Source organism: Pleurodeles waltl, chromosome 3_1 (genome assembly GCF_031143425.1).
Source record: "Pleurodeles waltl isolate 20211129_DDA chromosome 3_1, aPleWal1.hap1.20221129, whole genome shotgun sequence".
In the NCBI taxonomy this organism is placed as follows: Eukaryota; Metazoa; Chordata; class Amphibia; order Caudata; family Salamandridae; genus Pleurodeles; species Pleurodeles waltl.
In genome coordinates this window covers 1,299,850,555-1,299,863,840 of record NC_090440.1, presented here as the reverse complement: position 1 = coordinate 1,299,863,840, position 13,286 = coordinate 1,299,850,555, and the positions used below count along the sequence as shown (strand labels likewise).

Genomic DNA, 13,286 nt, shown 5'->3' with positions numbered 1-13,286 from the left:
TCCCCGTTGCGCCACTCTATCACCAACCCTGGGATGATGTAGAAAATGGAAGCATTTCCAGGTTTCTGAAACCTTGTAAATCTGGGAATGTGTGAGATTCCGTGGGTGTTGTGTGGGACGACCCACAGCAACACCCATGGAACACTCCTTTCACACAGAGTATGGTGTGAAAGGGGACCATATCTACAAGACCATGGAAAGTCATGGAAAGCAGCTGTGTGGGGCCCTGTAGATATGGCCCTGCAGCCTGTGCTGCCGGTGCGTCAAAAAAAGTGATGCACTAGCAGCCCAGGCCATTTGTAAATGAGGCCCTTATAGTGATGGACAATTTAGATTGAGGCTCCAAGGTTAAGTTAATTGACATAGTTGAGTAACCCTTGGAAGATCTACAAAGGTCACAATCGGCATTTAAGCTCTGCAAACTGATTACAGTGTGATGGGGAGGGGATCTGAGCAAACCGGGAACTAATTGTTTACTTTACTACATATTTGTGGATTTTAGATTCAAAAGCATGTCACCAATATCTACATAATGAAATGCAAACAGTCTGCAGGCTCCACGATAAGAGGTAGGAGTAGCTGGGAGAAGGATGTAGATCAGCATTTTGATGACACTCTTATTGGCTAAACTAAGAGCCAGATTTACAAGAAAATGGTGCTGATGCTCCACTTTTCTTGTGTCACCCTTGCACCACCTAACAACACCATGTGTGTACCGCATTTACAATATGGCGCACCATGGCGGTAGTTAGAATAAAAGCATCAACATTTTTGACGCTATTGTGGCGCTTTGCTAAACTAGCATCAAAACTTTTGATGCTAGTGTAGAAAAGTGCAAAGAGGCCCATTGATTTGATTGGTTTAAATGGGTGTGTCATTTTAACGCCTGCTCTTAGCAGGCGTGTTAAAAATAAAGCCAAAAATGGAGCAGTGAAACCTTGTAGATTTCACTGTGCCATTATTGCCAGCCTCCTAACGCCAGAACGCCCCCTTGCATACATTATGCCTGACGCAGGCATAATGTGGCGCTAGGGGTCGCAAAGTGGCACAAAGCATACTTTGTAAATATGGCACAGTGAAAATTGCCTCCTTGAGCCACATTAGTGTAAAAAAAAAAAGAAGACGCTAATGTAGTGCTAGGAGGCGCTAACACCTTGTAAATCTGGCCCTAAGTGAGCTAACTAGAAAGGTATCACTTAATGTCAGGTTCCAGAACATTCTCACAAATAACTCAGTAGAAACTACAAAACCCCAAGTGGCATAGAGCGAGTAGAGTGTCATAGAGTGAAGTGGCATAGAGTAGGATAGATAGAATGAATTGGTGTAGGAGGTGGCATAGAGTGGAGTGCTGTAGGATAGAGTGGCATCTAGTGGGGCAGAGTGGAGTGGTGTCGAGTAGAATGTTGTAGAGTAGAGTGCATAGAGTGGAGTGGCATTGAGTGGAGTGGATTGATGTATAGAACAGTGGCATAGAGTAGAGTGGCGTAGGGCAGAGTGTTATAGCTGGGGAACAGTAGAATGGACTGTTGCTGTGTAGAGTGGAGTGAAGTACAATGCTTGGAGTGGAGTGGCATGGAGTGGAGTGCAGAGGTGTGGTGTAGAGTGGAGTAGCGTAGATTACAGTTGTGTAGAGTAGTACATTTGTGGGTGTAAGTAACTAAATCACCAATAGGCACAGCAGATAGGGTGAAAGCAACATAAATAAGAAACTGCAAAACATCAGAAAATTGGAAACTGCTGGAAAGATATACAAATACACACCGTGTCATTAACTGATTAAACCCAATGTAAAATAAAAGTTCTTCTTTTGAAAGCAAAAAAAAAACCAATGTAAAATAAAAACGCATCTTTTGAAAACATTCTTCAAAATAAAAGTGCATCTTTTAAAAACATTCATCATCCTTGTTTTGTCATTCCAGAGCATAATTCAATGTCCCAGAATGGTGTCTCAAAATTATTAAAGTGTTCATAGAGACGGAAGACTGGATGAAAGCAACATAACTAAGAAGCTGTATGCTATTATTAATAGTAGGAAAGCACACTGCACGACTGGGAAAAATAACGAAAAAAATAATGTGACAAGATGAGAAAGGACACATGTACTGGGTCCATGCTCCAGGGAGGAGCTAACACAAGAATGGAAGGGGTGCTTATGGGAGCTAAGCAATAGAAAGCCTGCAAATGAGAGTGACAACATAAACAAACAATGGTGTGCTGTGGGCAGATTGTAAGCGAGACCTAAAAAAGGATTACAGACTGCTGAAGACTGCATCAAACAGTATGTTTGGCTGCAGAAGAAAGGCTGCATCCGGCAGTGCCAGCAGCCAACGTGTAATACAGCCCCCAACTGATTTGTAAGGAGAAGTGTCAAGTTATGGAAATTACAAACACAGCAGACACATGGCAGCCATTGCAAGTAAGGAACAGGAAAAATACAAGATCTATTGAGAAAAAACAAACAGCCAATGTGGGAAGTCTGGCAGGGTGAGCAGCAGACAATGGGAAGCCATGACAAATCCAGACAGACACTTAGATAAAGAATAAGGTAATCTTTTTTAAATCATGTGTCCCTTAGGAACGAATACAGAAGCCAAAATAATGACGGGGAACATTAAAATTATGACAAATCAATATAAATGGAATACTGAAAAGGTAAAACAGAAACAAAAGTGTACATCACACTCACGAGTGTAATGGCTACACGCAAACTTTGGAAACAGAATACAAAATAAATAAAGAATAACAGAACTACTTTAAAAAGAACTAAGCAAGAAAGTAGACAAGAAAAGTGAGGCAAACCAACGAGAGTGTTGATCAGAAAAGCAAAGAAAAACCTCTCCTGTGGGTGCTAATCTCCAAAGTAACGAACTAAAAAAGGAAAAAGAATATAAACAAAAAAATGCTCTGCTGCAAAGGCAGAGGTCGCAATAAAAAGACAAGAGGCATACTAAGGGCTCCATTATGAGTTCACCTTTTTCTCCACAAGGAAATACCGGGGTCCAAAATTAATGATACTGGGTGGTGTCCCCCCAGGAGATAATGGGGATTGAAAGTTATTCCCCCAGAATCTGTCATTGTAATACCAGAGAAATAGACCAATAATTTAAACCGACACAAAGCAACACAGTCACAAAAAAGCACTAGCAAGTCCTAGAAATAAGGCAGTACATCTCAGTCCCAACTTGAAAGGATGAATACGGAAGTCACATGTGAGTGGCTTAAAACAAGAAAACAACACAGGAAAAGGTTTCAGACTGAAAGAGATTTCCAGCAAGTAAACCTGTTGAAAAGCATACCAAGGAGATACTTCGGTGAAGAATTCAGGTAGCAACATGTTATCACTTTACTCCATTATGCAAGAAGAAATAGAACCATGTAAATCGCCTCCCAAACTCAAAGTGCCAAACCCAATCACAGACGCTAAAACATAGACTTTGGGGCCAAGAGATAAGAGATGGCTGGCTGCATTCACGGATGTATTTTGCGGTACAGCAAGAGACAAGCAAAACTGCAACTTTTGATTGATGAAGTAGGGCATGACTGCAAACAACTCATCCGAATATTCTGTATAAGAGAAATTGAGTCATACAAAAAAGGAAAGAAGCAATGTGTGCACATTTCAAATCTGAAAGGAATGTGGGTCAAGAGCATCACATTTTCAACTTGGCATGCCAGCACCTGGGTGAGCGTTTAGCAGCTTTTGCAGCAAACCTACACATTCTAGTACAACCCCTTTTGCAACATTCACAAATGAAGAAGACAATCAGTTCTGAATCATTACGGATTTTCTGTCATCAACCATGTAACTCAAGCTGCTCAAAAACAACAATCATGAAGGGACAGTAACTGTGCACTGGCCACACATGAAGTACCACACCTCAAGCAATAGTTAAGAACAAGAGGGGGTGTCTCACACAGCATCAAGAAAGACACATGAGACTGAGAGAAGTAACAGGGGTTGAAAAAGAAGAAGAATCTTTGTCAGCCCACTAACATAACAACCAAAGAAGTGGCATGCAATTCATTTGCTGAATGCCCATGTAGGAGTTGTTTTTCTTTCTGCATATTAAATCATCACAAATTGACCTTACGCTAACCTAGGTTGTGTTTACACTGTCCTCCATCTTGAACCAAAATCACAATATATCATGTGGTAACTATTGCTGTTCTTTTTGTTCTAAATAAAGAATTGTGACACTCACACTAATACCTAGAGAGTGTTCACAAACACTTTCCCTCCTTGAACCTAACCAAGCACATTTCAGTTCATCCAGACCGTCATTAAACAATGTGTGATTTAGGTGCCCGAATCCACTCTGCGAATGTCTGCAAACCCAATGTAGTACTATCATTAGAGAAACTTCAAATGTATTTTTTAGTGAAATGTTTCCTGTTACTCGTTCCCTATCGGTGCATATCCTGCTAAACATGTACTTGTGTAGAATGTATGAATGTCTTTGTTAGAGGTCCTAAAAAAGGACATGTAGATTTCTATGTGCAGGAGGCCTTACTCCCTTACCCTTAGAAGGCGAATCTTTGTCATTTTTTTAAAACTGTAAGCAATTCTCTGTTTTATGATCTGTATTCTTTGCTACCAAATTTACTCATGGCAGATTTTATGTAATTTGCCTATTAGTCATTTATGTGGAGCTTTGACACCACACTCTTGTTTGTCATTCGTACAAGATTTTTTAGCATTTACTACAGAGTCTAATCAATTAGAAAAGTGACGGCTCTAGTTGGGGAGCAACAAAGTCCATATCAGGACTACTCTGCTCCCAGTTCTAGTCATGCTCCCAGTTCTAGTCGTTAAAGTTCCCCATGAGTCGAATTTGGGATAAAGATTGTGCCAACACCCACAACAGAAGATGAGTGTGAGGCTAAACCTTGGTCATCCAGACACCGACTGAGTTGTGGAAACATCAAGGAACTGAGTGTACAAGGGGCATCAAGCCTCAGGGACACAAGAGAGGAGATTTCCAGCAATGGTACCGATCATAAAAGTGGGACTGGCAATTGTAGGCCTAAGAAAAAAGGAGAGGAGGGCAAAAGACGCAGAAGATTTGTCAAAGTAACCACACCATGGAAATCAGAATACAAATGCACCCGAGAAAGACAACCCATAGGGGAGAGTATTGAGATGCAGTGAGCAGTCAAACAAGGGAGGAATGGAGACAATATCTACATTTCCCAAAGTGGCAACCAAATTCTTATCAATGTTGTCAATCGCAGTTATCAATTAGGATGAGAAAGAATGGGAATTTGTAAGATCTGAGAAATATTCTCTAATTCCAAGTAATGGAATGGGAAATCCAAGAACATCTGATGGGTGATGGTTGGGAAACCATCTTGAAATTCAAGGAGCATCTCATCAGAGGCCATTGAATCATCAAGATCTCCAATATCACCCTTGTGAGGTTTCTTGTAGAAAATCACTTGTAGACATAGCAGTCTCAGGCAGCATGACATCACAATTTCTTGGATCAACAGAATCGATAGTCACAGCAAGCTCTAAGAAATGTCTTCACAAACAACCACCAAAAAGAACATTAGTTAAAGGATTTTCCCCACTCTGAGAGCAATAGACCATACACCGATCGTTCAGGGAAAACACCAGCTATACAACCCCCATCATGGCTCCTGGTACCAAATACAAACACAAACTTTATCAATTCCTAATCATTGGGAGTAGCTCGACTCTTTAAAAACAAATCAATTTGATAAGGTCAGATGCATCTAAAAACACCCAGGGATTTTTTGGTATAGGGTACAGTGGGTGATGCGGACATCATGGGTGGAGACAAGCTCCCCCTATAAAAACAACAAACGTAATAGAGAGGGCAGTTCATTAAAGAATAGTTTAGCTCATACCTTGTGCCCGTATGGTCCATTTGCTCTACACACTGTCCCTTACAGTTATATCTAGGGATTAAAAAAATCCTGCAGAGGTGCAGGTCACTAGAAATTATGGGGTAAGACTGATCATTAATCTAAAAAAAAGAGCTACTGTCTACAGTTTGAATCAAACTTCAAGGCCTTCAAGTTAAGGGTAAGATTACTTTCACATGTCTATAAATGGCGAACATGGCCCTCTCCAATACTTCCCCAGAACATTTACATGGAAAAATCTGCTATCCAAACTTCCCCCCTGCTAAGACCCCCAAGCCCAGCCTTCCTGCAGAAAACAAGCAGTAAAAGGAGAGAGCGGTCTGCCCACCATGATCCTAAGTTATGAAACAATCTTCCTATTTCACTTAGGGACAGGACCCCCTTCCACCCAGAGGTTTTGGTTTATAGCTAAGACGCTTCCATTCTCATAAACAGTTCATGGCATCTATCACCAAAGAGACTAGAAATGCTTTCGTGTATAATGTGCTATATACATTTACTAATTACTTATGTACTTACCTTATAATGTTCTTTTAGTTTTAACAAGTAGGAAATGTTTCCATGCAGTGGATTTTTTCTGGTCTCACCAATTAAAAGTGGGAATCCCACTGGTACTATTTGAAAGGTTTGATAAAGGAGAGAACACATCTAAGCTCGCTGCAAAACACTTGTTGGCTGAGTGATAATTAATCCCCATGAAATACACAAACATTGCAGTGTACATTACATATTCAACAAGACGTTTGAGATTAGATAATGTAGGAACTATAAAAAGAACAACTGCATTAAAATACAAAAGAGCAGAAAAACAGGAACATTGAAAACAGAGGGCCTGGTTTAGAGTGTGGTGGACGGGCCTGCCTCACAAACATGAAAAATATTCTTGCCTTATTGAAAGTATCAAAGGATATAATGCAATGGTAATACAGCGGGCGGGATATCCGTCGCACTTACGGATAGGGCAAAGCTTCTACCAAACTCTAAATCTGTCTCACAGTGTCTTCTCTGCTCATGCGAAACAGACTAGGTTTCATTGCTAAACACAGGCAATCAGGTAGTGCAATAGAATATTGGGAGGGGTGTTCCTGATTTCCACCAATCAAACGCCTCCCACCTGCAACACGCATCCAACACTAATGCTACTTAATGTATTAAATTCAGCATTTTCAAAACGAGTATGATTGAAGTTAACAGAACATGCAAAAACTTACAGAGTCCAGGACTTTCTTATATAACTTTTTATATGCTGCACTGTTCGGGTCCTCAAGTTCTGCTGAATATGTTGTGTTTAGATTTACCGTTCCAAAGAACTGCTTTCCTAGAAATACATTATATCAGCGTTTTTAGTCACTGTACAGATAACGAAGTATAACGTGCTTTTTTTAATTCAAGCATACATATTTTATTTTTAGTGAATGTTTTCGACAACTTCGGTATCATTATCTGATCATAGCAAGAGGCTCATATTCTAAAAGTGACATGGGAGACAAACGTAAGGCGATTTCTGTATATCAGATATATTCAGATACAGCACTACGCTTGCAGGGATACACACGATAATCATAAGAGCACACCAAAAGTTAATCACTGTCTACTCCCATCATAGAAGTACACTTCGATCAACTATCAATCGATATTTATATTGAAAAATGAACAAAGACAAAATAAGTAGATTAATCTTGTTTTAAATACCACTTCTTGTTCCACTTTGTCAAAGGCTTTTTCTTCCAATAATAGATATATGGAATCAAAAGCAACTAGAAATGATAGTCTAGCTCACTCGGTGAAGACTTAAGTTATAGGTCACTTAAAAAACATAAGTTAGAACCTTAAAACGTCGCTGATGGACACCCTAAAACTTGGCAAATTGCTTAATTTAGAAAAATATATCTTTGCCTAACAATCAATGCTTCAGGGCAAAGCATAAATGAAGTTCATCCATTTTAATGCAGGGCCTGGAGAATGCACTACAAAAAGGCTTATGGGAGAACATTCCCTCGCACAAATTGTATTTTTTGCTGTAGAAATATATTTCAAGCAATGGTCTGAAAGTCAGACAACTTCAAAAGTCCATAAATTACAATATTTGATCATTTTAGGCTACACAAAAGGTATTTCACACCAAATTCAAAACAGATAACAATTTTGCTCACCAATTAGGAGCAAGAGACAGAGAGCAAAGCCCGAGTGCTTTGCTGTCCTCTATTTAAAATAAGTAAAAGTATTGGGTGGAATGCCATAATTAAACTCAGTCCCTGGTATATGGTTACTCGAGCTGCATTCCAGGTCATCATTTTTTCAGCAAAATGCCGCCTCGGACAGAGGGAAGCCTTGGTGGGTCTCTATTAGGAGCACTCTGGAGCAAGTGTGCTATATACATTTGAGTCTCATCAGTGCCAGACGGGCCTTTTATTTCATAGGGCATTTTCGAGGTGGGTTGGAGGCCGTTTTTCAAAGCTCGGGACCTCTGGTGGTGCCGCTACCACATTTCCCAGCTCCCAGATAACTGCAACAGGCATATGGCCTTCTAGGGAGAGAGAGAGACCGAGGAAGGGAGAGTGACAACGAGAGGTATGTAGTGAGAGAATGCATGGATGGGAAGTGAGAGAGGGGGAAAGAGGGAGCACGCGACGACGAAAGGAGGGGGGCTGGTTTGAGCATTCTTGACACAGCTGCTTTATTTCCCCTGTCCGGCCCAGATTATTGATGTAATAAGATGCGTTGTTGACATCATAGAGGGAAGTCAAAAGCTGTCATTCTAGCAATTGAGTATTTCTAAAACAATTTAAAGTTCAATCATTTCTGTTTTATCTAGAGGACTACGACAGGGACGATTTAAAGGCTATGGCACCCATTACATACAGACATGAACAGAGTGAAAACTTGATCTGTCAACAGATGTGATTTCCTATCAGACAGACAGACTGATAACGTCCTCTTTTAGCAAGTGGGATTTACGGGAGTGAGCATTACTACTAGACTCCAGTAGCGTATTTAACACTTACAAAGGCCAATTATCTTTTCGTACCCTCAGCCCACCATAGCATCTAGGAAGCAGTGCTTAGTTTGTAAAAAAAAAAAAAAAGCTCAGAAACTCCCTTCTGGTGCTATTAAATGTTGGCGTGCTAAATGCCAAGACTGCCTGGTCTTTAATCCACTTCAGATCTCTTTAATCGATTGCCAGACACTCCCTGCCTATTTATCTTAACTCTTTCAGTCCCTGATATCTCCTTTTGTGACTGTTTTTCCATCTTTCTCTTCCTCTTTTTTCCCATGTGTGTGTTTTCCCTCTCTGGTTCTCTGGACAAAGTCTGACGAGGAAAAATAAGTGCCACCCCCAAAAATGAGTGCCAGTGGCCCCCACTGGCAACCTCTGGTTCAAATTAAGCACTAATAGGAATGATTATTTCTGCTTCAGGGGGCCTACATTTTGAAGATCCAATGCAAACTGACTACCAGAAGTGTGAGGTTGCCCTTAAATCTGAGCAGTTTTGAGTGTAACCAAATGCAAATAAAAATAATTCATCGCAGGGTAGGTCATTTTAGCTAAAAGGTTGAATATAAAGTTAAAAAGGAGGGGGATTGGGACAACACTGAGGACACAATCCTTAGTTGTGAGTATCTTTGATAAGAATTGTAATTAACCTCTGGGCCTTGAGTACTCATGTATTCTAACTGTATGTGAAAGTTTCTCCATTTATATGCTGTATACTCCAAAGGTAGAGGAAATGATCAGTCTAACCTTACTCAAGGAAAAGACCGAGAGTACCTACTGAGTTGCTCTAGGAATCATTATTGTGGTATGTTTATGGAAGTAGTTTTGGAAAAAACAGCTTACCATCTCAGGAGGTTTTTCATTCACAGAACATGATAACAGACAGTTATGGAGGACACAGAAAACAGCATCCTCGTATCTACGGAGGACAATATACAGCCCAACCACTATAATACTGCTTAATAGATAAAGTGCTGTAGCATGAATACCATGAGGGCCCTATGGGCACTGTCCTTCTAATAGGAAAGGCGTGGGTGTCTTCTGCTGTTTTCACAAACTCTAGCATAAATGTCTGTGACTGTAGGATGAGTTTACAATGCTCAAGTGGCGAAGAGGAAGCTACAGTGATTCAAGTTGCCTATAGTATGTCTTCCTTCTTTTCTAGTTCATTGGTGGCTGTACCTCAGCTATCTTTCACTCTAGACATCCTAGCACCCACCAAAACGTATAAACATAAGGGCATATTTACAATAAACCTGGTGCAGCATTGCGTCAAAATTGGCATTGCGACTCTGCGTCAGTTCTGAAATGCAAGAATGCGCCATATTTACTAGAATACGGTGCACCCCTGTGTTTCCTCTAGCACTGGCGCTACATTTAGTAGCCAGCGCAGGCATCCTTGCACCATAGTGCAAGGGTGCCTGTATCGCAGGGAAGGATTGTTTATGTGCAGGATGGTGTCCCTTCCTGCACATAATTTACAATGGCAATCTGGCTCTTCTATGTATGCTGCAAAATGCAGCGCACATAGAAGAAACAAATCATCATTATTTAATGACTGTTTACGTGTAGGAAGGGACACCTTTCTGCACATAAACAATAATTCATGGCAGTTTTGCTCTTTCTATGCAGCACACATAGAAAAGGCAAAAACAAGGAGAAATTAATGCATTTCTCTTTGTTGCAGATTTACAGTTTCTTGTAAATCTGCCGCAGCATCAAAAGCAATGGGTGTTGCGGTGGACGCCCATGGCAACACCCATTACACGTCCATCTGATGCTGAAAACTGCATTGGAGTGGTATTTTTACAAGGCGGCATTAAGCCACAAAAAGTGGCTTACCACCACCTTGTAAATGTGCATAGTGTTTATTGGATCCTATTTGGTTTTATTGGGAATCAGGAAATAGCTTAGCCTTCTGTCTTGCAGGCCTGTGCCCCTGTCAACTAGTGACTTGTAACCTACTTAGCCTGCTCAGTTGTAGAGCATTTATTTAATTATTTCTTCCAAGATGGTTGCTATGTTTATAGTTAGGAAGATGTTTTGATTTCATGTTATAAGTGCCACTCTGTGAAGGCGTCACTATCGGCGTCAAAGACAAGTGATATACATAGGGATTCACATCATGTTCTTTTCCACTTACGTGTGACAGGAACATAAATACTTTTAGAGGGAATTGTTTATGTAATTGCCCCCCAAGAATGCCTTCTTATCTATTGTTTGAGAACCTACCTACGCCAGGGGTCCTATAAGACCTGTATAAATACATCTCACGCAGACAAGGTTATCAGATGGATTCCTACCAAATGCCATCAACGCTATCTATGCTACACGTCGCCTTGATACAGACCCAGCATTCCTGTCACCAAGGAGTCTGATCTAGAGACCTAATTCCAAGGTAACGTGGGTTGGGGAGCTCTTCTCATGGACATGATACTGGCAGATTAGGTTTAATACACCTGGTTTTCTATAGGTTAGAGATTAGGTTCATCATGCTAGGATAGTAGGGCCTATTTCACATCTGTTTCTCATCTCATTTTGTTGCAAATGGTGGGGGTCTGTATTTTCATGACTCGTTTTTACAGTTCAGTTTCTTGCATTGTTCATTATCCTAATCATTGCAGCCCATGCAATTTACAGTAGATTGCAGTCTTGTTAATAAACCCTATTGAAAACTTTACTGCATCGCCTTCATTGCCTGTGTGTAACTGAGACTTGTTGCTCATGTGAGAAAAGGGTAATCTTCGTTTAACCACCACTCCCCTGAGATGTTGCAGTCTTAAGTCCATGCCTAGCGGCTGCCACAAATCACCTTTTACTATTTAGGTTTTTGGTGAGGTACTGCTTGTGAGCCTGGAGGGTTGGGCCGAACGTTGCAACTTGTTGTAGGATTGGCTTAATCACTTACAAACAAAAGTGCTATCATCCCTAAACCAGCAGTCTTGCCAAGAGCAAGAGTCCAACTATGCCAAGTGCACAGAGCCACAGGAGCGTCACGAAACATGATGCACCAGTGGCGCTATGGGGCTTGTAAATATGCCCCTTAGTGAGGGCCTCACATCTGGTATCAAATAGTTTAATGTTGAACTTTCAGATTAAAACAAGTCAACTGCAACTTGACAATGACAGTGGTATAAGTCACAGACTGAAAAGGACAAGATTTGTTTCAAGAGACTACCACAAAGCTACCAAGACAGTCAAATAACTATTTCTTTAACCCTTTCGCTGCTAGCTCCCACCCGACCCCCAGAGTGCAGAGCCCTTTTTTTAGCTATTTGGGGTAGTTGGGGTAGTTCATGGTGGTGCCTCTATAACTTTGTGTGCGTATAAGCTATCCAAGCCAAATGTGTGTCCTTTTTTCCCAATATCCTAGGGGTTCTAAAGGTGCTCAGTGTTTGTGGATTCCCCTGGAGGAGAGTGAGAAAATAGACAGCAGAAGTTTTAGTTTTTTGAGAAAAATAGGGACAAAGTGCTCCAGGTAAAAGAGTCTGTTTTTTCCCTAAAAATAGCATCCATGAACAATTTGCCGTACTAAAGTCTCTATCTTCCCAGCTTTCAGGAACATGCTAAGCTGAATCAAAAAATACAAATTTTGTACCACAGTTTTCGTATTTTTCTACGAGCAGCCTATTTCCCCCGTTTTTGTGCTTTCAACCTGCTTCTAGTTTGTGGTGGAAACCAGTGTAAAACTCATGGGTGATCAAGAAAAGCTATAGATTTCTGAAAAGAAGACAACTTCTGAATTCAGAAAGGGGTCATATTTGTAGATCCTTCTAGGTTTCCCCAAAGGAAAATAACTTCTGAAAAAAGAAATATTGAAAATCAGTAGGAAAAAACTGGCATTTGTGACAACATTTTCATCTGTAACTTGTCACAATGGCTGATTGACAGAAGCAATATGCCATTACATCCGCTATATCCTTCCTGTTGTGGAGATATATAGGGTATGTAGGTTCTCCAAGAACCCAAGCTACCCAGAGCAAACAACTTGCTGAGCTGCACCACACAAAGGATTTTCATTGAGTTTCAGAGTATAGACCAAATATTGTAGTGAAATAGGACCAGTGAAAAATGGGTATCAAGGAAACCTATGTATTTCTGAATGGGCACAAGATATAGAATTTAGGAGCAGTAGTTATTTCTATATCTCTGAATTTGTAGGTACCAATCCTAGCGTATGCTTTGGAGGGTATTCTTCAAAATGTCATCATTCTTATACACTGGCTTGCATCTGAAAGGCACAAATTCAGCGAAATCCAGTTGGTAATAACAAATGTTCTACTATTCAATGCTCCTACAAGTCTCCTGATACAAATGGTACCTCACATGTGTGGCTAAGCCTACTGCCTAACAACAGAAAATGGCCCACAATACAACATAGAAAACTAGACACCTACGAGTA

The 13,286-nt window shown here is 40.6% G+C and overlaps 1 protein-coding gene across 3 annotated transcripts in view; it reads right to left on the bottom strand.

Moving 5' to 3' along the window:
• The window catches only part of MUC13 (mucin 13, cell surface associated), a 648,793-nt gene that overhangs the window by 309,605 nt on the left and 325,902 nt on the right, over positions 1 to 13,286 (bottom strand). For all 3 annotated transcript variants that reach the window (XM_069224633.1, XM_069224634.1, XM_069224636.1), the window contains one exon: positions 7,101 to 7,207. In XM_069224633.1, the coding sequence (XP_069080734.1) occupies positions 7,101 to 7,207 (107 nt within the window). The remainder of the gene's footprint in view (positions 1 to 7,100; positions 7,208 to 13,286) is intronic.